The sequence below is a fragment of the Myxine glutinosa genome, chromosome 10 (genome assembly GCF_964187855.1).
Source record: "Myxine glutinosa chromosome 10, kmMyxGlut1.1, whole genome shotgun sequence".
Taxonomy (NCBI): Eukaryota; Metazoa; Chordata; class Myxini; order Myxiniformes; family Myxinidae; genus Myxine; species Myxine glutinosa.
The window spans coordinates 74,066,821-74,094,600 of NC_136270.1; the positions used below are offsets into that span (position 1 = coordinate 74,066,821).

The 27,780-nt window shown below is 45.9% G+C and overlaps 3 protein-coding genes across 4 annotated transcripts in view; 2 read left to right on the forward strand and 1 right to left on the reverse strand.

Moving 5' to 3' along the window:
- The window catches only part of LSS (lanosterol synthase), a 94,580-nt gene extending 90,096 nt beyond the window's left edge, over positions 1 to 4,484 (forward strand). For both annotated transcript variants that reach the window (XM_068126743.2, XM_068126744.2), the window contains one exon: positions 4,200 to 4,484. In XM_068126743.2, coding sequence (XP_067982844.2) covers positions 4,200 to 4,337 — 138 coding nt within the window. In that variant the 3' untranslated portion in view covers positions 4,338 to 4,484. The remainder of the gene's footprint in view (positions 1 to 4,199) is intronic.
- The window catches only part of MOB4 (MOB family member 4, phocein), a 456,882-nt gene that overhangs the window by 373,601 nt on the left and 55,501 nt on the right, over positions 1 to 27,780 (reverse strand). The gene's annotated exons all lie outside the window — the stretch shown is intronic.
- The window catches only part of LOC137434082 (uncharacterized), a 96,227-nt gene continuing 77,038 nt past the window's right edge, over positions 8,592 to 27,780 (forward strand). Inside the window, exons 1-5 of the mRNA XM_068126737.2 lie at positions 8,592 to 8,764; positions 13,490 to 13,585; positions 16,190 to 16,468; positions 19,877 to 19,924; positions 25,216 to 25,272. Coding sequence (XP_067982838.2) covers positions 8,693 to 8,764; positions 13,490 to 13,585; positions 16,190 to 16,468; positions 19,877 to 19,924; positions 25,216 to 25,272 — 552 coding nt within the window. The 5' untranslated portion in view covers positions 8,592 to 8,692. The remainder of the gene's footprint in view (positions 8,765 to 13,489; positions 13,586 to 16,189; positions 16,469 to 19,876; positions 19,925 to 25,215; positions 25,273 to 27,780) is intronic.

The following is a 27,780-nucleotide window of genomic DNA, read 5'->3' on the forward strand; positions in this document are numbered from 1 at the left end:
AGCGTGTGTGGTGCTTGGTGAGCGTGGTGCATGGTGCGTGTGTGTGGTGCTTGGTGAGCGTGGTGCATGGTGCATGGTGAGCTGGCGTGGTGCTTGGTGAGCATGGTGCGCGATGCATGGTAAGCTTGTGAAGTGCTTGGTGAGCGTGGTGCATGGTGAGGTTGCGTGGTTCTTGGTGAGCTTGCATGGTGCATGGTGAGCGTGGTGCATGGTGCATGGTGAGCATGGTGCGTGGTGAGCGTGGTGCTTGGGGAGCTTGCTTGGCGCATGGTGAGCGGGGTGCATGGTGAGCTTAAGGGGTGCATGGTGTGTGGTGAGCGTGGTGCATTGTTGAGCTGGTGGGGTGCATGGTGAGCGTGGTGCATGGTGAGCGTGGTGCATGGTGAGCGTGGTGAGCATGGTGCTTGGTGAGTATAGTGCGTGGTGAGTGTGGTGCTTGGTGAGCGTCGTGAGCATAGTGCGTGGTGAGCGTGGTGAGCATGGTGCTTGGTGAGTATAGTGCGTGGTGAGCGTGGTGCATGGTGAGCGTGGTGAGCATAGTGCGTGGTGAGCGTGGTGCTTGGTGTGCGTGGTGAGCGTGGTGCTTGGTGAGCATGGTGCTTGGTGAGCATAGTGCGTGGTGAGCGTGGTGCTTGGTGAACGTGGTGCGTGGTGCTCTGTCCTGAGTCGCCAGCCATCTGTGTTGTATTGTGTTTGGATAGAAACGATAACGTTCCATGTGCGTGGTGCATGGTGCATGGTGCGTGGTGAGCTTGCGTGGTGCGTGGTGAGCGTGGTGCGCATGGTGCTTGGTGAGCATATTGCGTGGTGAGTGTGGTGCTTGGTGAGCGTCGTGAGCATAGTGCGTGGTGAGCTTGGTGAGCGTGGTGAGCATGGTGCTTGGTGAGCATAGTGCGTGGTGAGCGTGGTGCTTGGTGAGCGTGGTGAGCGTGGTGCTTGGTGAGCATAGTGCAACAACAAACACACAAACTAACAGATGGGACTACATAAACGAAAAACTACATCTGTGCATAACGTGAAAGTTTAACTAGAGTTTGGCGAGTAAACTCTTCATAATTAAGAAAAATAAATTACTTACCTGTGGAATGTTTTCCCAGAACCTTTCACAAGTCGATTTGTACAGTTTATTGCAGCACAAGAAGGCATATTGCTGATATTTGTTGAACATTCACACTGCTCATCTTCTATCTATAATTCCACTAATCTCTGTGTGTGTGTGTGTGTGTGTGTGTGTGTGTGTGTGTGTGTGTGTGTGTGTGTGTGTGTGTGTGTGTGTGTGTGTGTGTGTGTGTGTGTGTGTGTGTGTGTATGTATGTCTGTGTGTGTGTTTGTTTGTCTGTGACCGCTGTTTCTCGACAACCACGGGTCCGATATACTTGCAACTTGCCAGGTATATTGCTGGGGACCCGAGGATGTGCCTTTTCAAGGTTTGAAATTAATCGGACAAGTAGTTACCGAGCTATGTCCAAAAAACGATTCAACCAATCAGAGAGCAGCGAGCTATCACGTGTGCCGAACGTGCCGAACAGACTCTGCCTCGGACGGCACATTTGAGAGCGTATTCATTTATTTCACGTTGGCAAACTATGTTGGCGTTAAACTATGTTTTAAAACTAATTAAAACTAATTTGCGATTCATCGTAACTGCGATATGCGACCTTCCGGACAGTCAAATGAGGACGTCACTTCCGGACTTACGGATAGTCATAGTGACGCTGAACGTGGCGAGCAGACGCTGCCTCGGACGGCACATTTGAGAGCGTATTCATTTATTTGACGTTGCAATCTGTGTTGATTGTTGTAAGGTACGATCGATTGTAGTACATACATATTTATATTTTGTACATATTCATTACGGGCACGTCACGGGTACGGGTACGGTACGGGTACGGTACGGGTACGGTACGGGTACGGTACGGGTACGGTTCCGGGTACGGTACGGTTACGGGTACGCCACGTACGGGCACGTCCTAGTCTATCTATAATTCCACTAATCTCTGTGTGTGTGTGTGTGTGTGTGTGTGTGTGTGTGTGTGTGTGTGTGTGTGTGTGTATGTGTGTATGTCTGTGTGTGTGTTTGTTTGTCTGTGACCGCTGTTTCTCGACAACCACGGGTCCGATATACTTGCAACTTGCCAGGTATATTGCTGGGGACCCGAGGATGTGCCTTTTCAAGGTTTGAAATTAATCGGACAAGTAGTTACCGAGCTATGTCCAAAAAACGATTCAACCAATCAGAGAGCAGCGAGCTATCACGTGTGCCGAACGTGGCGAACAGACTCTGCCTCGGACGGCACATTTGAGAGCGTATTCATTTATTTCACGTTGGCAAACTATGTTGGCGTTAAACTATGTTTTAAAACTAATTAAAACTAATTTGCGATTCATCGTAACTGCGATTTGCGACCTTCCGGACAGTGAAGACTTCACTTCCGGCAGCCAATCACAGAACGCGTTGTTGCGAGCCGAGCCGAGCGCGTGCGCCATTACGGTTCGTAATTCGATTTCTTCCGGAGAAAATAATAATTTCTCGATTTCTTATGCGCATTATTTCTCCCAGAGCGAAGGGCGGAAGCGAAGAGCGTTGTTTTTTTTGTTTACGGGCGTACGGGCGTACGGGCGTACGGGCGGGGTAGAGCGTACGGGTAGCGTTTTTTTTTTTTTTTGGCAAGGAACGGGCACCCACGTACGGGCATGCCCTAGTCTATCTATAATTCCAGTAATCTCTGTGTGTCTGTGTGTGTGTCTGTGTGTTTGTCTGTGACCGCTGTTTCTCGACAACCACGGGTCCGATATACTTGAAACTTGCCAGGTATATTGCTGGGGACCCGAGGATGTGCCTTTTCAAGGTTTCATATTAATCGGACAAGTAGTTACCGAGCTATGGCGATTTCTTTACCAAACTCCGCAAGCCGTTCGCTTTGGACCAAACCATTGCATGTAAATAGAGGGGGGGGATTGTCACCGTACTCGCAAGCCGTTCGCTTTGGACCAAACCATTTCATGTAAATAGAGGGGGGGGATTGTCACCGTACTCGCAAGCCGTTCGCTTTGGACCAAACCATTTCATGTAAATAGAGGGGGGGGATTGTCACCGTACTCGCAGGCCGTTCGCTTTGGACCAAACCATTTCATGTAAATAGAGGGGGGGGGGGGATATAATTTTAGATATATATATAGTACGGGCATGCCCTCAGCCCTAGTGTTAACAATAGGCCTATCTGTACGCAGAAAGCGGAGGTGTCTTGCGCTAACTAAAATGGCTGCCGCGTTGCGGCGGAGGGGCCACACAGCGGCCTGCATAGGTCTTCTACGTCTATTTGAGTTCTGTGGACGGTACTCACTTATACACCCAAATTAGGGAAGCAGGTTATCTACTCGTACATTCTACATAATATTATGTTTGCAATTGGGGGTAAAGTGAAGATAGGATAAATTGAGAAAATGAAAGGTAAGGAGGTTGGTATGAAGAGAACGCGGCTAGGTGAGTCATCAAGGAAGAGGGAGAAAGAGGAAAGGTTGTTGGGAGGAAAAGTGAGTATAAGAAGAGTCGGGGAAAGGGTACTCAGTTTGCCATAGTGTACTCACCTTTGAGCTGTCTCGTCTGGTATAAAATATTTTTTTTGGCAGAGGTTGAGGCTCAAAGAAGAGTTTCATTCTTGCCTCAACTATAAACTGTCCAAGTAATCCTTCGGAGGGGACGTTCAGCCGATTGTGCTGTCCACTGGCATTCACTTGTGGGCGTTAAAGAGTCCGCCATTTTGTGCTGATACCCTGGCCAAAGTCGACATTCCAGCTTTGGTTAAGGGATGCTTCATCAGCAATTTGTAATTGAGTAGTTACCTGTTCAAGGTAAATAATCAATCCTGGAATTGTTCATTACCTGTTCAAGGTAACTTCTCAACCCTGGAAACATTCATTACTTATCATGACCATCCCTGATGCCTCTCAGCGCGACATCGGTAAAACAGTGAGAACGTTTCCACCGAAGTTTTACCGTTCAGATGCAGTGAAGCAATGCGCATGCTTTGTCATTACATTTTTATTCCGTGATAATATCAATCAATTATGTCGGGATTTATAAATGTCGGATCAGCAATCCATGAAATTAAACGAGAGTGATTGACGCCTGGAGTACCGAGCCATTGCTCCACGCGGGGTCTTGCTGTTGTGGTGTGTGTGTGTGTGTGTGTGTACAGGGTAACATCGCGGGTGTGTTTAACAAGACCTGTGCCATCAGCTACACCAACTACAAGAACATCTTTCCCATCTGGGTCCTTGGACGCTTTGCAAGGCTCTATCCCCATTCCGCCATTGCTGGGAAGATCATGATCTGAAACGAGCTCTGATGTGCGGTTGCATATTCCCTCAGAACTCCTATTCACATCTTCATTGTCCCAAATCAACACAGCTGTAACAAGCATTTTGAAAACTTGTCGATCTTAATGTAATATACTTTGGATTAAAATGTAACCTTCAGTGTTGAGATCGCCTTTATAAAAGCACGTTTTGATTCGCAGGTTAAACGAGAGAGATGGAGATCACAATTAGGTCGCATCATGCACCGCTATTCACACCACTATGGGGACTTGCAAAAGTATACATCGGACAGTGAGATATCTTGTTATATTACAAATCACAAAAACTCCAAACAGAAGCAAACAAGCATTTTGAGCCTAATCCTTGATTTATAGGATTAGTATAATGTACAAGACTCATTGTTAAAGAACCGCCTTTAGAGGCCATTTTTCCCCGCAGAGCGGAGGTTGGCCTTTTTTGGGCACCATGGTTCCCTTTTTGAAGCAATGTTTTATGGCCGGATGCCCTTCCTGCCGCCAACCCTGTTAATCGCCTCTTGCGACACACAGGGAATTACCAGTGAACTGGTACTCAATTTGCCGACCTCGGAAGGATGACAGGCTGAGTCAACCCATTCGGCGATCGACCAGGATTCGAATCCAAGATCCTGGGATCCCAAGCCTGCACCCTAACCGCTAAGCCAACGCCAGGCTTCTAAGAAAATGAATAATGTATTTTCAGAGTGATAAGTTGTTTTGAAAGTTTCTGCTTAAGACGATGATCATCAACGGTGACCTTCCTCTTGGGGCTGGCAGGATGGCCTAAAGGTATTCACATTGACCTCTGAGCTATAGAGGCCGGCTTCAAATCCCAAGTCCCAGCCCAGCTATAAATTGTAAGTTCGGTGTTTCACAGGAAGGGTGATTCATCAATGTGTGTGCCGTCCTTTGGATAGACGTTAAACGGGCATCCCGTCTGCTCACTTTAGTTGGTGGACGTTAAAGATTCCATTCATTTGGGACTTTTTGGTGTTCAAGCTCTTTTGCATCCTTGAGATCTTTTGGGTCTTTTGTGTCCTCTGGGTCATTTGGGTCCTCGGGGTCTTTTGGGTCATTTGAGTCTTGGGTCCTCTGGATCCTTGGGGTTCTCGGGTCTTTTCGGTCATCTGGGTATTTGGAGTAATTTGGGTCTTTGGGGTCCTTCGTAAAGAGTAGGCTAGTTATCGCCGGCACCATGAAAAAATTCCAAATTAATGCCCTAACCTTCGTCGAACATCAGGTCTGGCTGGAGGGTTCGTGAAAGACTTGGCACCATAACACGTTCACCATTGTTGCCTTTAAATAAGTTGCATCCACGATCTTAATTTTGCACTCTGCAAAGGCTGCGACGGTGAAAGAGATTCACATAATGCTGTGTTGTGCTCCATTAGTAAGCAGCTCGTTGTCGCTAGCCAAGCGGCTTACCTGATCGAAAGCGCTCAAGCAAGCTCTCCAACGGAACGGAGTGCTCGACACCGCTTAACAACCTGGTGGTTGCCATGTAAACAATGCTATTTTGGTACTTAAACAAATAGCCTGATGTTGGCTTACATAAGGTCTTGAAGTTGAGCCCCTGTCAGGTGGATTGAGGTGTTAGATAACACCAGGTGGGTTGAGGTGTTGGATAACACCAGGTGGGTTGACTCAGCTTGTCATCCTGATATTGGCATAATGAGTATCGATTAGTATCAGCAGATCAGCCGTGCTCCCTGTAATGATGCATACAGCAGCCACAGGCTGCATACAAAATAACAAGAAGAATTGATTTGTACTCCATGTCCCCTACCTACCAGTCCCAATGAATGGTCTTTCTCCAAGCAAAAAGGGCATAACTCCACGAAAAATTGGCAAAACGTCCCGAAACTCGAACCAATTCTGAAACTTATCATAATGAAGTCATATACCAAGACTCAGTTGAACATTTTAAAGGGCATGGGCGGGGGGGGGGGGGGGGGGGGGGAGAGTCTGAAAAACCACAGGTGGGACAGACAGACAAACAGGCGGAGAGCAAACCTATACAGTAGTCTGGTGAACCGGTAGGTGAACCTCTGCTAAGCTGATATATACACCTTTATGATTATATACCACGGTACATTTTGGGATGTGGGGGGGTTTTCATATTTGTAGATCTTGAAGAATTAGGATGAAAATACAAGTTAAAATTGAAGTATGAATGCACATTTCGAACTATTATATAATGTGAACTGTGGTGTCTGTACGTTCATCTGTCTCCCGTTTACGGTAGCCGTTTCCCACACTGCGTTGAAAAAGCGTTCAGTTTGAAATGACGTGAGAACAGGTATCGGTCATGTTGATGCAAAAAAAAATTCACAAGTTGGATATTTTGCCCTCTTTTTAGACAAAGCCAACATCCATGGCCTGATATTGCACCACCATTTTGCGGTGGGCGGTGCAAGTAGCTCAGCGAAACCAAGAGTGCAACACAACACAATTTAACTTTTCCCCTCAATGGGGACGGATATTTTACCTGTAATATAGCAAGCGGCTTGGTAATGGAACACCCCTGATGGGTTGTTAAAATCACCAAAATACAGGCACCATGGTATTTGGCACCATAACACGTGGTATTTGGCACTATAACACGTGGTATTTGGCACTATAACATGTGTTATTTGGCACAATAACACGTGGTATTTGGCACCATAACACGTGGTATTAGGCACCATAACACGTGGTATTTGGCACCATAACATGTGTTATTTGGCACCATAACACGTGGTATTTGGCACCATAACGCGTGGTATTTGGCACCATAACGCGTGGTATTTGGCACTATAACGCGTGGTATTTGGCACCATCACGCGTGGTATTTGGCACCATCACACGTGGTATTTGGCACCATCACACGTGGTATTTGGCACCATAACATATGGTATTTGGCCGCATAACACGTGGTATTTGGCACCATGACACGTGGTATTTGGCACCATAACATATGGTATTTGGCACTATTACACGTGGTATTTGGCACCATAAGTGGTATTTGGCACCATAACACGTGGTATTTGGCACCATAACACATGGTATTTGGCACCATAACATATGGTATTTGGCCGCATAACACGTGGTATTTGGCACCATAACACGTGGTATTTGGCACCATAACATATGGTATTTGGCCACATAACACGTGGTATTTGGCACCATAACATATGGTATTTGGCACCATCACACGTGGTATTTGGCACCATAACACATGGTATTTGGCACCATCACACGTGGTATTTGGCACCATAACATATGGTATTTTGCCGCATAACACGTGGTATTTGGCGCCATAACACGTGGTATTTGGCACCATAACATATGGTATTAGGCACCATAACACGTGGTATTTGGCACCATAACACGTTCACCATAACACGTGGTATTTGGCACCACAACATATGGTATTTGGCACCACAACACGTGGTATTTGCCACCATAACACGGTATTTTGCATGCATTTCCCCACTGCACATGCAGAAAAATTATCGTGACCACGCGGACGTCATGGAGATGCACACAATCTCGAAGGAGGTATTGTAATTTGTGTATTACTGTAATATGTTATTATTACTCCTTTACACCTGTTATTATGTATTACTGTTATTACTGTAATAGGTATGTTATTACTCCTGGGGTTTATGGCTCACCCTGGTATATGGCATAAACAAATCTTAGATCAGCAGCTACATATGATTTACCCTGTGGGATAAACCCGGGGCGTTGAGAGGGGTAACCAGCCATAGGCCCGGACCCAATACTAATAGTAATAGGGGCACGTAATTATTCCTTCAATTTATTTGTTTCATGTTATGATTGTCTGTGACGATAAAACACCATGGCCAGCTTTATTTTGTGTCTCCCACCAAGCCACTCAGGACGATTTCCCGACATACCATTGACATGGGGAGTCATGCCCTCCCTCGTGAAATAAACTACTGTGAGAACAATTTACATAATGAGAATCGCGGTGATGACGTAAGGACGCATATGAACCACGCCCTAAATGGATGAAATGGGTTAAGATACGAATCCGCATATAGGAATAAATGAATAACACCCCTATTTCCCTTAAACACGGAATTTGTTTCTGACGACTAAATTACGGAAACCTCTGTAGCTACAGGTTGATCAAAAAATATTGAAGAGGGCACGGGGGCCATTCTGGGTCTCGGCGGTCCTGAGAAAAACAGAGGGAGCTTCCGTGACGTAATTTGAGGGATTCCAATTTTATATATATTTTTATTTATATGAGGCGAGGCCACGTGGCCTGCGCATGCGCAATGGGTATTACGTGTGCACCCTGAGAGGAGGAAACGGGAAACAAATAAATATAACGAACCGAGACGATGTTCCGACCTTTGATGAAAAAGATTGAAGTTGAGAGAAAGAGCTCACCTGCCGGGTTGTCTAGGACAACGGTAATATATGTTTTCTTCTTCACCTCCTTTTGATGCATCTTCGGTTTTATTCGCCGTGTGTAAACTGTAAACAACCATTTTCGACTCGAGAGCAAGGTCTCCACATGCTAGGGTTTGCCCTAGATGAGTTATGGGGCAATAAATGTGCCAGAGACGTGTACCGTCGGGCAGTCGTGCCGGGGACGTGTACCGTCGGGCAGTCGTGCCGGGGACGTGTACCGTCGGGCAGTCGTGCCGGGGACGTGTACCGTCGGGCAGTCTCGCCGAGGACGTGTACCGTCGGGCAGTCTCGCCGAGGACGTGTACCGTCGGGCAGTCTCGCCGAGGACGTGTACCGTCGGGCAGTCTTGCCGGGGACGTGTACCGTCGGGCAGTCTTGCTGGGGACGTGTACCGTCGGGCAGTCTCGCCGAGGACGTGTACCGTCGGGCAGTCGTGCCGGCGACGTGTACCGTCGGGCAGTCGTGCCGGCGACGTGTACCGTCGGGCAGTCGTGCCGGCGACGTGTACCGTCGGGCAGTCTCGCCGAGAACGTGTACCGTCGGGCAGTCTCGCCGAGGACGTGTACCGTCGGGCAGTCTCGCCGAGGACGTGTACCGTCGGGCAGTCTCGCCGAGGACGTGTACCGTCGGGCAGTCTCGCCGAGGACGTGTACCGTCGGGCAGTCTCGCCGAGGACGTGTACCGTCGGGCAGTCTCGCCGAGGACGTGTACCGTCGGGCAGTCTCGCCGAGGACGTATACCGTCGGGCAGTCTCGCCGAGGACGTGTACCGTCGGGCAGTCGTGCCGGGGACGTGTACCGTCGGGCAGTCGTGCCGGGGACGTGTACCGCCGGGCAGTTTCGCCGAGGACGTGTACCGTCGGGCAGTCGTGCCGGCGACGTGTACCGTCGGGCAGTCGTGCCGGCGACGTGTACCGTCGGGCAGTCGTGCCGGCGACGTGTACCGTCGGGCAGTCGTGCCGGCGACGTGTACCGTCGGGCAGTCGTGCCGGCGACGTGTACCGTCGGGCAGTCTTGCCGGGGACGTGTACCGTCGGGCAGTCTCGCCGAGGACGTGTACCGTCGGGCAGTCTCGCCGAGGACGTGTACCGTCGGGCAGTCTCGCCGAGGACGTGTACCGTCGGGCAGTCTCCCCGAGGACGTGTACCGTCGGGCAGTCTCGCCGAGGACGTGTACCGTCGGGCAGTCTCGCCGAGGACGTGTACCGTCGGGCAGTCTCGCCGAGGACGTGTACCGTCGGGCAGTCTCGCCGAGGACGTGTACCGTCGGGCAGTCTTGCAGGGGACGTGTACCGTCAGGCAGTCTTGCTGGGGACGTGTACCGTCGGGCAGTCTCGCCGAGGACGTGTACCGTCGGGCAGTCTCGCCGAGGACGTGTACCGTCGGGCAGTCTCGCCGAGGACGTGTACCGTCGGGCAGTCTCGCCGAGGACGTGTACCGTCGGGCAGTCTCGCCGAGGACGTGTACCGTCGGGCAGTCTCGCCGAGGACGTGTACCGTCGGGCAGTCTCGCCGAGGACGTGTACCGTCGGGCAGTCTCGCCGAGGACGTGTACCGTCGGGCAGTCTCGCCGGGGACGTGTACCGTCGGGCAGTCTTGCCGGGGACGTGTACCGTCGGGCAGTCGTGCCGGGGACGTGTACCGTCGGGCAGTCGTGCCGGCGACGTGTACCGTCGGGCAGTCGTGCCGGCGACGTGTACCGTCGGGCAGTCTTGCCGGGGACGTGTACCGTCGGGCAGTCTCGCCGAGGACGTGTACCGTCGGGCAGTCTCGCCGAGGACGTGTACCGTCGGGCAGTCTCGCCGAGGACGTGTACCGTCGGGCAGTCTCGCCGAGGACGTGTACCGTCGGGCAGTCTCGCCGAGGACGTGTACCCGTCGGGCAGTCTCGCCGAGGACGTGTACCCGTCGGGCAGTCTCGCCGAGGACGTGTACCGTCGGGCAGTCTCGCCGAGGACGTGTACCGTCGGGCAGTCTCGCCGAGGACGTGTACCGTCAGGCAGTCTCGCTGGGGGTGTGTAACATCGGGAGTTGCACCCTGGGCACATCTACCGTTACCGTTGGGCAGTCGCCCCAGGAGCATGTGCTGTTCATTTTCTGATATGAGCACAACCCATGATGCTTGGATCCCAGGTTTAAATATTCAAAATCATAATGTGTAAATTTGTCTGTTTGTTCATGTAATTTTACAGTTAAAATCTTACATGAACTTTAAGCGATGTGCCGTCAAGTCAAACCTCCCCCCTCCCCTCCGATATGTCATTAACGAAACGTTTTTATACAGTCACGTGAAAAGGTAAGTACACCCCATGTAAAGTTTTGACTTTTTCAACATATTTCAACACACAGCTATTTGATCTTCATTTCAACAATATTGATAGATAAAGGTGATATAATACAACAAATATCATGAAACTTTTACACCTGGGTTCGAATCCCGGTCGATCGCTGAATTAACGCCAGGGGGCTTGACTCAGCCTGTCATCCTTCCGAGGTCGGCAAATTGAGTACCAGCTTGCTGGGATGAATGATCACGGTGTGTACCCCGATTTAGAATAGGTACACCGTATCCCTGCGCATCATAAGAGGCGATCAAGGGTTGGCATCAGGAAGGGCATCCGGCCATAAAAACATTGCCTCAAACGGAACCATGATTGTCACGGGGCCCGCAAGGCTAACCCCCGCTCTAGCGGGCAAAATGGCCTTAAAACGATCATTCATTAATTCATTTACATTTTGTAGTCCATTGTATAATTTAAATAAACATAAATGCAAATTTCGCATGTAGAAAAAGTAAGTACACCCCATGAAATGTTTTGAAAATATTTTTAACATATGTGAACATATCAATATTTGATCTTCATTTAAACAGTATCTATAGATAAAGGTGATCTAATTGAACAAAAAACAATTTTGTTTTGACTTTGACAATTGACTTTGCAATAATTTATTCAACAAAAAATTAACAGAGATGCTATTTCCTTCTGTGGAAAAAGTAAGTACACCCTTGGCTCTAATAGGTGGTTTTGCCCACTTTGGCAGAAACAACCTCAAGTAGGCGTTTCTTATAACTGTCTACCAGTCTCTGACATCGAGTGGGAGAAATTTTTGCCCACTCCTCCATGCAGAATTCTTACAGCTGTGCGATGTTTGAGGGGTTTCTTGCATGCACAGCTCGTTTCAAATCCCCCCACAACATCTCGATGGGATTTAGATCCGGGCTTTGACTTGGCCATTCCAGAACCCTCCATTTCTTTCTTTTCAGCCATTCCTTGGTGGATTTACTGGTATGTTTAGGGTCATTATCATGTTGCAAGGTCTACCTTCGGTTGAGCTTCAACTTTCCGACAGATGGCCTCACATTATCCTCAAACACCCTCTGGTACAATGAAGAATTCATAGTGGATTCTATGATGGTGAGCTACTCAGGCCCTGATGCAGCAAAGCTGCCCCAAACCATAATATTTCCACCACCATGCAGTTGGTATCAGGTTCTTGTGGTCAAATGCTGTCTTTTGTTTTCGCCAAACATGTCTTCTGGTACTGTGGCCAAATAGCTCTACCTTTGACTTATCTGTTTGGAATCTTCTCCACTTGTAGATGATCTTCGGGACAGTCGAATGATTGATTTCAAATTGTTTGGAGATCTTTTTAAATCCCTTCCCAGACTCGTAGGCATCTATAACCTTCTTTCTGAAGGCCTCAGAGAGCTCTTTTGATCTAGGCATGGTGACGCCGCACACTTCAACAACAAAGAGTAAACCAAACTAAATGTCGGAGGTTTAAATAAGACGGGTTCCTCCAAGATCCTCTCTAACGATGTTCTAATCATTTGCACCTGAGCTGGTGCACCTGATTCTAATTTTAGGTATTTGAAGTAGTGATAAATGTAGGGGTGTATTTACTTTTTCCACATGCGAAATTTGCATTTATGTTTATTTAAATTATACAATGGACTACAATATGTAAATGTTTCATGATATTTGTTATATTATATCACCTTTATCTATCAATATTGTTGAAATGAAGATCAAATAGCTGTATGTTGAAATATGTTGAAAAAGTCAAAACTTTACATGGGGTGTACTTACATTTTCACGTGACTGTACCTCTGTTGACGAAGTCGACGGACGCATTATGTTTTCAGGTTGTCCGTCCGTCCGTCCGTCCGTCTGTGATAGGTTTTCGTTGCCGCGATAAGTTGACAACGGCTGAAGGGGTATTAGTCAAACTTGGTGCAGGTATGTAGAAAGAGGTAAAGATGAACTGATTAGATTTTGGGGTCTCGAGGTCAAAGGTCAGTGGTCATGTTCGGTTAAAATCCTGTTACCGCTAAAACTTGTGAACCAGTGATGTGATTCTGACCAAATTTGGTACAATTATGTAGAATGATGTAAACATGAACTGATTAGATTTTTGGGTTCCGAGGTCAAAGGTCAGAGGTCATGTCAGGTAAAAATGTGATAACTTGAGAACAGCTGAATGGATTTAAAGCAAACTTAGTACAAGTATTATAATGATGTTATAATGTGGGCGGAGGCATATCAGTCTACATTGTCACCTCAAAGGGTGTCGTTCTAGTCATAACTAAATTGTATTTTAGTTTGTTAACTCCCAGCACTCATAGTTCTTTGTGTAAAATATAATTTTTATTGAATAGACACCCCATTAGACAGTATATGCTTGAATTTTACCGGAAACATTGCTTGTTTCATGCCTTGTTTGCAGAGCCCAGATGGCAAAGCAGAAAATCAAGCAGAACAGCTCGAGTGCTCAGATCGTCCTGCACAGGATGCGAGTGGGGAGGACTCTGGCTTTATTAAGGCACGAACCTCAAATATTTGTCCCCTTACTGGTTTTATCGGAGTCCTGGTTTGCTCTCCGTCGGTCTGTCTCTGTCTGTCTGCCTCTGTCTGTCTGCGTGGCTGTTATTTTGTCCGTCTGTCCATCCCACCTGTGCTTTTCCAGACTTTTTTTCCCCATACCCTTTAAAACATTCAACTGAAATCTGGAAAATGGCTTTATTATGACAAGTTACAGAAGAAGTTCAAGTTTCAGGGCATTTCGGTAATTTTTCATGGAGTAATGCCCTTTTTGGACTTAGAAAATATCATATCTGTCGGGGACATGTGTTGTAAAGCAATTCTCCCTCCTGTTCTTATTATTTTTCTTGTTATACTGACGCATTGGATGTTTTTTTCATTGCACTTATTTAAAAACAAAACCGAAAGTTTAACAGCGGCGTAACCGGGCTTGTTTGATGTTTTAGTTAAAGAGGATAGTATGACCTGGGTGGGAATACCAGTTAGCAAATAATTTAGGTATTAAACATTTTTGAAGTATTTTTGAAATAATTTAGGTATTAAACATTTTTGAAGTACTCCAAGTCTCTAAGCTGTCTGTCAACATGGAAATGAGGAGATTGCATTGAGACACTGGTTTATTCTATGTTTCGAGTCAACAATGAACCAACCATACACCGCTTCAATCCATTAATTTTGCAGCCACGACAAAGGGTTTGCAGTGTTACGATTATATTTACTATAGTATTATTATTATTAACGTTTTCATTATTATGATGAAAACGCTATTACTGTATTAAGAAATCTGGCTTAATTTGTCTGAAGCGGCCTGAAGGTGAGGCATAAAGCCTAAGGCCTATACATTCTGTGCTGTTGGAAGACCCGTAACGCCAATGCTTTAGATATTTGATGATCATTTTAACAGTCGGTTTGTTTGTGTTTCACACTGAATGAAAAACGTAAAGGTAGAGCATGGCGATTGTGATATATGACAGGTTTGACGATATGTTCGACCTGAACGGCATATAATTCAAAATGGCTGTGTGTGGAGTCAGCTGTCGTACCGCCGTAATGACATCACAGACATAATCGCATCACATCACCCCTGTCATGTGACCAGATTCTCAGCTCTGATTAGTGTACGTTTGTGAGGGACATACATACATACATGCATACATACATACAGAGGAATGGTTGATCAGAGTAGTGATGGCAATGTACAAAAGAGCGCGCATAGCTGTAAGGACGAGGTACGGGAACAGTGGTGAGTTTGAGGTGAAGGTGGGAGTGCATCAGGGGTCGGTACTAAGTCTCCTACTATTTGTAGCTGTGATGGAGGTGCTGGCTCGGAATGTAAAGGAGGGTTTACCGTGGGAGTTGTTGTATGCAGATGATCTGGTGTTGATTGCAGAAAGTATGGATGGACTGAAGGAGAAGATGAACAAGTGGAAGGAATGTATGGAGACGAAAGGTCTGAAGGTGAATGTCGGAAAAACGAAGGTGATGGCAAGTGGTAAAGCATGTGGTGAGGTGGCAATAACTGGGAAGTGGATGTGTGCTGTGTGCAGGAATGGTGTCGGAGTGAATTCCATTCAATGTACAATGTGCGCTGAGTGGGTTCATCAAAAATGTAGTGGTTTGAGAGGGTCATTAACCAGTGTGGCAGCTACATTCAAATGTAAGGTGTGCACAGAGGGAGCTGCAGATGGAGGAAATGTTGAGTTGGATCTTGGAGACGGCGTGAAGCTCGAAGGTGTGAAAACATTTTGCTACCTCGGAGACATGCTGAATGGAGAAGGTTGATCAGACTCGGCAACGGTTGCTAGAGTGAGATGTGCATGGAAGAAGTTTTGGGAACTGAGTGGCGTGCTGATGAGGAGGGGAATGTCGTTGAAGCTGAAGGGAAAGGTGTATGCTGCATGTGTGAGAAGTGTTATGATTTATGGGAGCGAAGCATGGGTAATGAACGTAGAGCAGCAACGAAGGCTGGAAAGGGTGGAAATGCGAATGGTTCGGTGGATGTGTGGAGTATCGTTGAGAGAGAGGAAGACAAATGATGAATTGCGAAAGATGATGGGAATAGAGCCTGTGATGGATGCTGTGAAGAGAAACAGTTTGACATGGTTTGGTCATGTGTTGAGGAAGGATGAAAGTGACTGGTTGAGAAGAGTGATGGAAATGAATGTAGAAGGAAGTAGAGGACGGGGAAGACCGAGAAAGACTTGGCTAAAGATGGTCGAAGAAGAAATGCGGGCAAGGGGGTTAACAAGGGGAGATGCAGAAAATAGGGCAAAATGGAGAAGATTGTCATGGTGTCATGTCATGGCAGAATACTGCAAGGCTAACCCCCGCTCTTGCAGGGAAAATGGCCTTAAAATGCCTGTTGTATACATACAGACATACGGCTAGACAATCACTTTTCAAGGCGGCTTTGCCCTACGTCAATCACTTTTCAAGGCGGCTACGGCGTCGATTTTTTTTTGTGTAATCAGAAATTGTTTGCTGATATTGTCTCCAAGGAAAGTGTAATTAGATTTAAAATTTATTTTTAGCTCAGAGTTCAATTGATTAATAGATTTCTCTCCCCTCCTGCCCACTGCCCCCACCACTCCCACACTGCTATCAGCGACTGGACTTTGGATCATTGAAGCGGTTTACTTCACCTGCCGTGGGCTCCTTTTTTCGTTCGCCATTCAGAGATTCTACCGATGGATCTTCACCTCACACAAACATGACACTTCAGACTCCCCAAGCCATCCCGGATGTCCCAAGCACTGTTGGAATGTTTGAGGAGGAAAATGAACAAGATGAAAATGAACTGGATGATCTGGATCAAGAACAACTGTTGCAAAGGCACTTGAAGCTACAGAAGCGGTTACGAAATCACGAAGAACGATACAAGGAGGTTTGTTTGGGGGATTCATCTTGCAGAGCTGCTTATGAGCACAGTCCAGGTGTTATATTTTGGGGAATATTCTTCTCGCTTATTGCTCCACTAGCAAATATCCCCCATCGCTTCACTGACAGGAATACTAAAATATATATATATATTTTTCTATACAAGATTGAGGCTCGTGTAAGAGCTAACATTAATCACAAAAAAAAAACCGGACACATAAAACATATAAGAAAGGGAGCGGGAGACAAGATGGGGAGAGAGAGGGAAGCATACAAGTAAAACGGTAGACAACAGGGACATCGGGAGATCTGTGGGAGGGAGAGGGCTTGAGGGGAGGGGGCATAGGAAGGGGTGGGTGGGAGAGGTATAAAACACATGGACCTAGACTGGGAGGAGGGGGCCTAGAACTTCCAGGAAAGAAGTCGGTATTTCAAAAAAGTGGATCTGTGGTGAATTAAAGTGGGTAGAAAAGATCAAGGTTTTGAATGGGGGAACATAAGAGATGGTGGTGAACAGCTGTTTTAAAGACCTGGAGGGAGGAGTGGGATTGAAGAGAGTGACGGAGTTTGTTCCAGAGGCGGGAGTAAAGAGGAATGAAAGAGTGAAGGTGAATAGAGAGTCTTGATTTTGGCAATTTAACCAATAGAGGGTTGCTGGCAGATCTTGTGCGACCTGTAGGAATATTTGGGGGACAGAGCACAGACAGAGCTGGGGGAGCAAGGCCGGAGAGGAGTCGGTAGAAGACAGAAAGACCACGAACCTGCCTGCGGTGAGTGGGTGAAAGGCCCTCAGAGTTAGCTTCATCGCGGGAGATTCCAATGATTGTGAAAGCTTTGGTTTCAACAGCGTGAAGCCGAGCTAGGTGTGAGGCAGGAGACGACATCCCCCAAATGGGAGAGAGAGAGGATGTGGGGGGGGGGGGGGGGGGGGTGTTCTCGACATGTGTTTGGCAGTGGGACTTGAGAGGGAGGGGGAGTTCAACTTGCATTTGGTAGGGGGATCTGTGGGGAAGTGGGGGGTAGGGGTGTGAGGAGGTGTATGGGTTGTGGGAGGGAGGAGGAGAAGGAGGGAGAGTTACATTTACACGTTTACCTAGAGTCTAGCTTTACTGCCCTTGCACCTCATTGAGGCACAAACGTGAGAGGTGGACTTAAGGGGAAGGGATTAGTTTAACCCCTTGAATCTCATGGAAGCTAGGAAAGCTTAAGGGAGATTAGAACTTTGGGAGGAGGGGGAAAAGGATGATATTACTGTGGAGGATTTGCGTGAATTACTCATTTGCGTGTGATATGATTTCACGGATGTTTATATGAATCGTTAAAAATAAAAAAAAGCCTTCAATTTCTGATATTTTGCCTTTTCATTTGGGCCTCCCAATTTAAGCCTCGCCCATAGGGCGGGTACCGTTGCTAGTTAACATAATTCCAAAGTTTTCCCCCTTACTCATTTCATATCCATTATTCTCGTGGTGCTTGCCATCATCAATGAGCATCCGTCTGTGCTTGTTGTGATCCTATTTAGGCCGTTTGTATCACTATAATGCAAACAATTATACATTAACACCAAGGAATAACAAGGAAATGCGATACAGGAGGAGGTCGTTTGACCCATCATGCCTGTGCCACACCAGCACAAGATTAAATAACTGTCAAAACGACTTTATTTAATTTGGGGGTTTGCAGCTGGTAGTGGGTATGAGAAAAGTGTGGTGCGCTTGGGGATATCACAACGGTGCCAAAAATAAAAAATGGGAAAAATACATTGCTGGTTTCTTTAAATCTTTTTTCGTATTTTTTGTGGTGGGGGGGAGAGGGGGAGCACAGGGGGGCATGGGCGAAGGCAGTTTTAGGGTGAAGAACATACAACACCGACCACAAACATTTCACTCGGCACAGGTGCACACAATCACTCATCCATATCCTCGTTACCTGCAAGTCCTGCTCATATCCCTATACGGTACCCTTCTATCGCCAACACTTCCAGGTATTGGTACCTATCCAATTCCAATTGAAACTTATTTAAATTTAAACTCTAGGGAGACCATTCCATGCATTGACTACTCTGAGCGAAAGACCCTCCTCTTCTTTACTCTCAGGCTATGCCCCTGGTCCTATCACTGTCTCTTTGGGCTCCCTGAAAAGCGCTATATAAAATAAATGCATTAATATTATTATTATTATTCTGCTGAATAATTATTCTACACTTATTTTGTCTATACCCGTCATTGTTAATGTCTCGGGGTTCTCATGCCTTTATCTGCTTTTAAAATGTGATGTCTAAGTCTACTAATATAATATTTGAAAGTGATAGATGTAAAGTTAGAGCTTTCTTCCACTTTGTAATCTGCCCGACAGATCATTGGGGCTTGTATGGTGATATTACACATGGAAAGGGGCGAATGAATATACATTTTTCTTTGAAAGTTTGGCTAAATACGTTAAGGTACGTACTGGTATAGAGTTGACCACTTAGGTTTATTCAGCAGACCTGCGGTCAATTTTGGTAATCATTCGTACGTACAATACCGATTTTCCGTCCCATGTGCTGACATTGGCTTGCAAGTGTTAAAAATTGCATGCACCTTTCAAAAATGGAAGTCAAATTGTAAGCCAGCCATCTGGCCAATTTTGAATCGTCGTACCGGTGGTTTGCTAATTCTGTGTTTTATTTTTTTATCTTACTTATTCATATGCAGCCTGTGGCTGCTTGGCTGCATTGTTTTCTGAGGGCGCGGCTGTTCCGCTGATCAAAAAATGCCCCCTTACCAACTGGCTTGAAACGATTGAAACAGCGATTGTCATATTATTGTGGCTGTTCCCATGTTGTATGTTGTTAATAGCAGAGACAATTTGAGTTGTCATCATGTTAAGTTTCTACCCCTTTCTTTTCTACCTCTGCTAATTTCACCCCTAATCCACTTTTTTGAAATACCAACTTCTGTCCTGGAAGTCCTTGTGTTTTATACTTCTCCCACCCCCCCCCCCCCGCCCCCTTCCCACGCCTCCTCTCCCCAAGCCCCTCTCCCTCCCACACATCTCCCTGCTCTCAAATGTTGTGTTTGTGTGCTTCCCCTTCTCTCCCCATCTTGTCTTCCGCTCCCTCTTTTTGTATATTTTGTTTGTCTGGTTGATTTGTTTGTGAAATAAATGTTAGCTCTTTCACGAGCCTCGATTCAGTATACAAAAAAAAAAAAAAAAAAGCTGGTATTCACTTGGCCGACCTCGGAAGGATGACAGGCTGTGTCAAACCACTTGGTGTTAATTCAACGGCACGACAGGGGCTTGAACGCAAGACCATAAGATCTTAAGCCAACACCAGAATTAGAGTTTTGTATTAACGCTAAACGAAAGATGTATTTAAAATGGATGGGAAGTGGTGTGTGAATGTAACGGTGCAATGATTGTCTTTACACAGCTGCTGATACTGAGTCAGGAACAGCACAGGGAAAAGGAGAAACTGCAGGTAGGTGCGACATCTGAGTTAAGCACAATATATAGTTGTTGTGTTTTTGCACAGTTATACATCATGTTGGTAATAGTTTTCTGTCAAGAGCAATGTTGCTGCTCCTGCTTCTTCTGGTAATGTAATAACATGATTCTCATTTGTGTAAAAGCTTTGTTAGTGGAAACGTAACTCGTGTTTTCTTGCCGAAGGGCACAACCAGCTGGACTGGAAGTTTATCCAAATTTTTATCACATGGACAAACAATAATGCAACAGACCTGACCGACATCAGGTGAATGTAATACTGCTGGTATCTCAATGCATTATTTTGTTTTTGTGGCATTTTCTGCTTGTGCATTTGCACGTAAACTAAATCCAACCATAGCTTAACATTTTTCAATTCCTGATGCTTTTAAGGTATCCAAACAAATAGAAAAACTTTTTTTTATTTTGGGGGGAATGGAGGAGGAGGGCCTTGGTTGAGTATTTGGTTAGATTATATTGATGGTATTTGTTAGTCTTGACAAATGTAAGAAAAAAATCTCAAGAGCTGGAAAAAAGATTTCATCACGAGCCGTGACTGACGAAACCCCATATGAGGGTCTGTCTACGTATGCGCAAGAGGGTAGCAGGATTGGAAACCTGTCGTTGAGAAAAGGCTTAGAATTAAACGGAATATGGGAGAGATTATTCAGTAGGAGAGTGTGGAGAGAGAGAAGAGAGAGAAGAGAGAGAAGAGAGAGAAGAGAGAGAAGAGAGAGAAGAGATAAAAAAAAAAAAAGAAATAAAAAGAAAGAAAGGAGGTTAGGAGGGCATATGAATAAGAACAGGATATGGAGGGTGATATATTCCCCTATCGAACTGCCCTGCTACACTACACTCTGCCTTCATAACAGGTATAAGATGTGTAAATGCCTTCGGTGAACGTAATTGCAAACACTTTTACAATATTGAAATGTAAAAATACACGTGTGTAGACTAGCTTTACAAACGAGAGAGTTCAAAGAGCTCTATCAATGGGATTCACTGGCATCCTGGAGCTGTGTTTTTTTATCATTATAAATGTACATGCATGCTTGTATGATGTAAACGAGCATCTGGATGATACTCTAAAACAAGAAACATCACATTGATGAACCCAGTAGTTTCATCATGAATCTGGTGGTGGTTGTTTGAGAGTGTCATCCGTAAGCTTGCTACATCATACAACCAGAGAGTTCATAGAATACGATGCCCCACACAGTGCTCAAGTACTGTGAAACCCCAGCATTTGTGGATTCGCAGTTTATAAAATGACCTGATTTTACATTCACAGCCCCTGTACTCTGGCTATTCGCGGTGTTTGCGGGCATAAACCATCCCCACCCTCACACGGACCCCAAACATTGCTGGTATTTTATATTTAAGAAAAAAAGACTGGCTCACAGACGATCGCAAACCCACCACACGGGGTAAGCACTCCTCTCTGCCGACGAGTGGTCGGGATGAATTGAGAGACAACGTACAGTTAAATGACAGGTTTGCTTTCCGATTCGTGTTTAAAATACTAGGGCATGCCCGTACGTGGGTGCCCGTTCCTTGCCAAAAAAAAAAAAAAACGCTACCCGTACGCTCTACCCCGCCCGTACGCCCGTACGCCCGTAAACAAAAAAAACAACGCTCTTCGCTTCCGCCCTTCGCTCTGACTGAATTGGGAGAAATAATGCGCATAAGAAATCGAGAAATTATTATTTTCTCCGGAAGAAATCGAATTACGAACCGTAATGGCGCACGCGCTCGGCTCGGCTCGCTCTCACATCGGCCACGCCTACGCAACAACGCGTTCTGTGATTGGCTGCCGGAAGTGCAGTCTTCACTGTCCGGAAGGTCGCATATCGCAGTTACGATGAATCGCAAATTAGTTTTAATTAGTTTTAAAACATAGTTGAACGCCAACATAGTTTGCCAACGTGAAATAAATGAATACGCTCTCAAATGTGCCGTCCGAGGCAGAGTCTGTTCGCCACGTTCGGCACACGTGATAGCTCGCTGCTCTCTGATTGGTTGAATCGTTTTTTGGACATAGCTCGGTAACTACTTCTCCGATTAATATGAAACCTTGAAAAGGCACATCCTCGGGTCCCCAGCAATATACCTGGCAAGTTTAAAGTATATCGGACCGGTAGTTGTCGAGAAACAGCGGTCACAGACAAACAGACATACATACATACATACATACATACATACATACATACATACATACATACATACATACATACACACAGAGATTACTGGAATTATAGATAGATAACATTCAATTTAAATTGAGTTGTTCTCGATCATAAACTGTTGTTGTAGACAGACAGATGGATTGATATGAAGCAATTGCTTAACCCCGTTTTTCCTTTCGCTTGTGTGGGGCAATTATGGATTGCACTAAAATAGAGCATCGAGGTAATGTAAAATTTTCATTCAAGGAAGGAATCTCCTCAAAATAAATCTGTGAATGCATGTTGGTCGTGTTGCCAAAGAAGTTCCCTCATATTCTACAGTCAATAAATGGGTGGTTGAATTTGAGCATGCAGGTGAGTCGCTGGAGAATTGTGTTGTTGTGGTTGTGGAGTTGTGCCCGGCAGACGTCGTTGACGCACAAACTGTTGCCCAAATCGAGGCTTTATTGGTTGAGTATCGCCACGTTATGGTCGCCGAAATATCCAGAGAACTTGGAATTTGTCAAGGTAGCATTTTCATGGGTTTCGGGGAACTCATGTTTTAGCAAATGGGTTTTTTTTTTTTTTTTTTTTTTTTGTATACAAGATCGAGGCTCGTGAAAGAGCTAACATTAATCACACAAAAAGACAAACCGACACACAAAACACAAAAAACAAGGGGAGCGGCAGACAAGATGGGGAGAGAGGGGGAAGGACACAAACACAACATTTGAGAGCAGGGACATCGGGAGGACTTGGGGGGAGGTGGGAGAGGAATAAAACATATGAACACTGCAAGGACTCTGGGGTGAATTACCGGGGGTAGAAAAGATCAAGGTTTTCGATGGGGGAAGATAAGAGATGGTGGTGAACAGCTGTTTTAAAGACCTGGAGGGAGGAGTGGGATTGAAGGGAGTGGGGGAGTTTGTTCCAGAGGTGGGAGAAAAGGGGAATGAAAGAGTGAAGGTGAGCAGAGAGCCGAGATTTCGGCAGTTTAACCATAAGAGGGTTGCAGGCAGATCTTGTGCGACCTGAAGGAATATTGGGGGGACAGAGCACAGAGAGAGCTGGGGGAGCAAGGCCGGAGAGGAGGCGGTAGAAGACAGAAAGACCACCAACCTGCCTGCGGTGAGTGAGTGAAAGGCCCTCGGAGTTGACTACATCGCAGGAGATTCCAATGATTCTGAAAGCTTTGGCCTCAACAGTGTGAAGCCGAGCAAGGTGTGAGGCAGGAGCACCAGCCCAGAGGGGGGAACAGTATTCCATTTAGCTGCGGATGAAAGCCTTGTATGTGGTGAGGAGCTCAGGTGTGCCAAGGAAGGACTTCGCACGACGGAGGATGCCCAGTCGGCGACTGGCTTTGGAGGCCAGCTTGGAAATGTGGTTTTCCCAAGAAAACCCAAAACCCAAAACCCAAAACAAGGTTACCCAAAACCTCAGCACTCACAATCGACAGCAATGACTGACTTCTCGGACTGTTAAACACAGATACAGCCTACGCTATTGCTTCTCTGGTGACTGTTGATGAAGCATGGCTTCACCAATGGGATCCTGAAAATAAACTAATCGATGCAATGGAAGAACAAGGGATCGCCACCTACAAAAAGAAATTGCACCCAAATTTCAGCCGGCAAGATCGTGGGCCTAGATTTTCTCGGATGCCAAGGAAATCCTGCTGAGTGATTATGTACAGTAGCTCACGAAACTACATTCACAGGGGAATAGTATGCCAACCTCATGCAAGAAGTGCAACAAGCCATCAACAACTTATATTGAGGGATTTTGACCGAAAGTGTGCTCCTTAATGATAGCACACCTGTGCAGAGACCCGTGTTGTGCTGCACGGACTGCCATTTGTGACTGCAGATTTGTACAGCTCGATCATCCCTCCCTTGGAGGTCGTCGGTTCAAACCCTGGCCAAGTCGTACTAAAGACTTTAACAACGGTGCATGCTGCTTCCTTGCTTCTCTCTCAGCATTTAAAAGGACAGAGAACAGACAAACAATCATAAGTTGGCAAAACTAGCGCAGGCTGTGATGGAACTACTGCCCTGTATTGGAGTTCCTTGTGGTGATAAAGGGTTGAAGGTCATCTTTCCCAGTTCACTACAGTGGTAGTGGTGCATTGGTCATGTTTGTTGAAAATCCAGCCCAAAAACTGAGGTTGTATGACGCTATTTTAAAAGCTGTAAAGCATTTTTATTTAAATGGGTGGTTCCCACCCAACACAATTATTTATTTCCAGGAATGAGGCTCATAGAAGAGCAAGGTAGAGCTGGCAGTGAGACAAAGATCAAGGAAATGATTGAATAGAAAAAGAGGAGAAAGAGGAGGGAAGAAACTGAAACTAGCAAGTAAGATGGTTGGGTTAGGAAAGGTTAATGGGGGTATTAAAGATCATGGGTCAGAATTTGGGATGAGAAGAGATGGCGGTGCGCTGCTTGCTTACTTGAAGTCCTCGAGAGAAGAGTGAGACAGAACAGCCTCTGGAAGTTTGTTCCATAGACAGGAGAAGTGAGGAATAAAAGAGTTGAGGTGTGCAATCGGCCTGGATTTCGGAAGTTTAACCAGACCGGGGTTACTGGAAGAACACCAGGCCTGGAGTTGCAGGAAGAACGTGTGCATCCAGGAATTGCTGGGGAGGGTCGGAGGAATTGGAGATCACAGGATGCAATGTTGGAAAATAGACAGTAATAAACAGAGAGCACCGACCTACCTGAGACGTGAGAGCAAGAAACCCTGTGCTTCGGCCTCATCCCGAGATTCCAATTAAGAGCTTTCGATAACAGAGACTCCAAGAGAATTAGATGTGTTGCTGGGGTACCAGCCCATAGTGGAGAGCAGTACTCCATTAAACGATGGACAAACACCTTGTAGACTGCGATAACCTTTTGAATTTACATTAAGACCTTAAAAAGAACTCTGACATACCTACCTACCCTGATTTATTTATTTGTTTTGTTATTAGAAATGCAAGTTTTAATAAATGCATATAAAATGATTAACAATTTGTATTTGATAATTAGATGCCACTACCCTCGAAATTGCTGAACACACACAAATATATTTTGCTGTATTTGTACTATTGAGACATGCTCAAGTTTGGTTGTACCTGCCACAGGACTTGCTGAGCCAGAACCAAGACAAAGCATTACGTCGGGTGTCAGAGCTGAAGGAGGTAAGATAAGCTCATTGGCTTCATCTACTGAATTTAATTTTTTTGGTCTTATAAACTAAGGCTTAAGACAAAAGTTTCAGTTTCTTTACAGTACTTTGATGGGTGATCAGTAAATCCTTGGCCTCACAGAAAATGTTGATGACTGGGATCAATTTCGCTTATTCTATACATACTTCTTGTGTACAACTTCTTCTGAATCTTTCGTATGCAACAAAGTGCTGCGGGGTAGCATAATTGGCTGAGCATGCGGCTGTGCCGCTGATGCAATGCCATCTGTAGGTTAGTTCGAGCAGGAATTTGGAACTTGTTCAGGGTGCCGTCGATATCTTGCCTCCTCTTCATGAAGGACATCGTAGGATTTTTAACATCTACCCACCAATGCTAGCAGACTGGGCACCAAGGTTAACGTCCATCTGAGAGACAGCACACACATTGATGAATCACCCTGCCTGGGAAACACAGCGATGACAATTAATAGCTGGGTCGGGATTCCAAACCCAGGCGAGACAGCTTATAGATGTGTGTGTGTGTGTGTGTGTGTGTGTGTGTGTGTGTGTGTGTGTGTGTGTGTGTGTGTGTGTGTGTGTGTGTGTGTGTGTGTGTGTGTGTGTGTGTGTGTGTGTGTGTGTGTGTGTGTGTGTGTGTGTGTGTGTCTCGGCCATCCTGGCAGCCCTTCTGTACTATTTTGTTTGAACTTTTCTATGTGATACTTAAAAAATAAAAATAAACATTGCCAGATCATCGAAGGGGGGCAGAAGTTATGTTTTCACCTCTGTCTGTCTGTTTGTCTCTGAGCAGGATATCTCAAAAAGTTGTGGATGGATTTGGACGACATCTGGTGGATAGGTTGGTTGTGTGACAAGGAAGAAGCGATTCGATTTTGGTGAAGATCCAGATCCTATAATGTTCAAGTGATTCTTCACCATTGAGAGATGGGGCTAAAATTATATATATATATATATATATATATATATATATATATATATATATATATATATATATATATATATATATATATATAATCAATATATAATCAATATATAATCAATATATAATCAATCAATCTGAACCAGACCATTTAGTATGGAATATATATATATATATATTATATATATTGTTACAGATCGCGGTTATGATGTTATAGACCGAGCGGTGGTTTAAAACCGCGACCTAACAAAAACTCACCCGATTCACCCAGACTTTGGCCGGATCGCACCGCAGCTGCTCAATGAGGGGAAAAGACAAAAACGACGAATGCAAAGAGGAAAAGGAATAAAACGAGAAGACGTACAGACGAGTAATGGGTTTTATTATTTACACACACAAGCAAAAAGGGGCAATCAAGTTTTATTTACAACACATAGTCATAAGACGCAGGTGACACAGTGCATTGTTAACTTATTCTATTTCATTTACTTAATCCCCAAGACAAACGAGTAGGACAGGACGTTCACACTCACACGGTGGATATTGCAGGCAGGTAATGGCTCGAGGTTGATTGCTTGAGAGGAAGGCAAAGTCGGAGGCCGCAGCACCCCTCGCGGTTTTGGCGGGAAAACCTCCGTCGCGTATCCGCGGCCGTCACGCGCTGGCTCGGCACACCTGCTCCTCTTCCTGGGGTGGAGCCGTCTCCCTCCGTTCAGCGCGTCTCTCCAACGACAGGGGGGTATTGCAGGCAGGTAGGTAGGTAGGGCTTGCGGTGGATTGCGCTCCTCTTCTAGGTCATCCCCCAGCGTATCTCTCAAGGCCTCTCTTTGGTGCAGCCTCGTTGCTCCTCTCCAGTCATCTCTCATCTTTTCTCCCAAGCAGTCCCCTGCAGTCGCTTTTATCACCTCCAGCGAAATCAAGCCGCCGACTCCGAGGGCGCGCCTACCGGGTCACTCACCGCGGTGTTGATTGGCTGTTAGGGCTGGTTCACTCCTTGCTTCTTATGACGAGGTGGAGACACGCCTTTCTTCCCCAACCTTACCTCGTGGCCAATGGTGGTTTGAAGAAAACCAGCCAAAATGCGGAAGGCAATTGGAAGGGAGGTTTTGGGGAAATTGGAAGGGCCTACGCTTATTTTGTTTGATACAATGCAAAGTCAATCTAGTGGAAAACACATACTTAGCCTACATGGAATAAGGAAATACACTATTTAAAAGATATATCGTGACCTGCGTGTATGTTCTATGAAATTAATTAGGAGGACGGCTGCGACCATTATTTACATTACCAGGATGTTACCATACCAAAACCATACTCTTCACATCCGTTACCCTTCCTCCAAAATTGTTACACTCCTCAAAACCCGTTACACTTCTCAAAACCCGTTACACTTCTCAAAATCGTTACACTGCACCCTCCTTTCTTCAGGCACGTCCTCGGGCCTACTAGACTTAACTGAGTGTGACATGTAGGTGTAATTCCCTCTACAATTAACCTGACCCTGAGTGTGACAATTTTAAAACACAAATAAGTATGTCCCCCTATTGCATTGCATCCTGTCTAACAGACTCAAGCCCACAG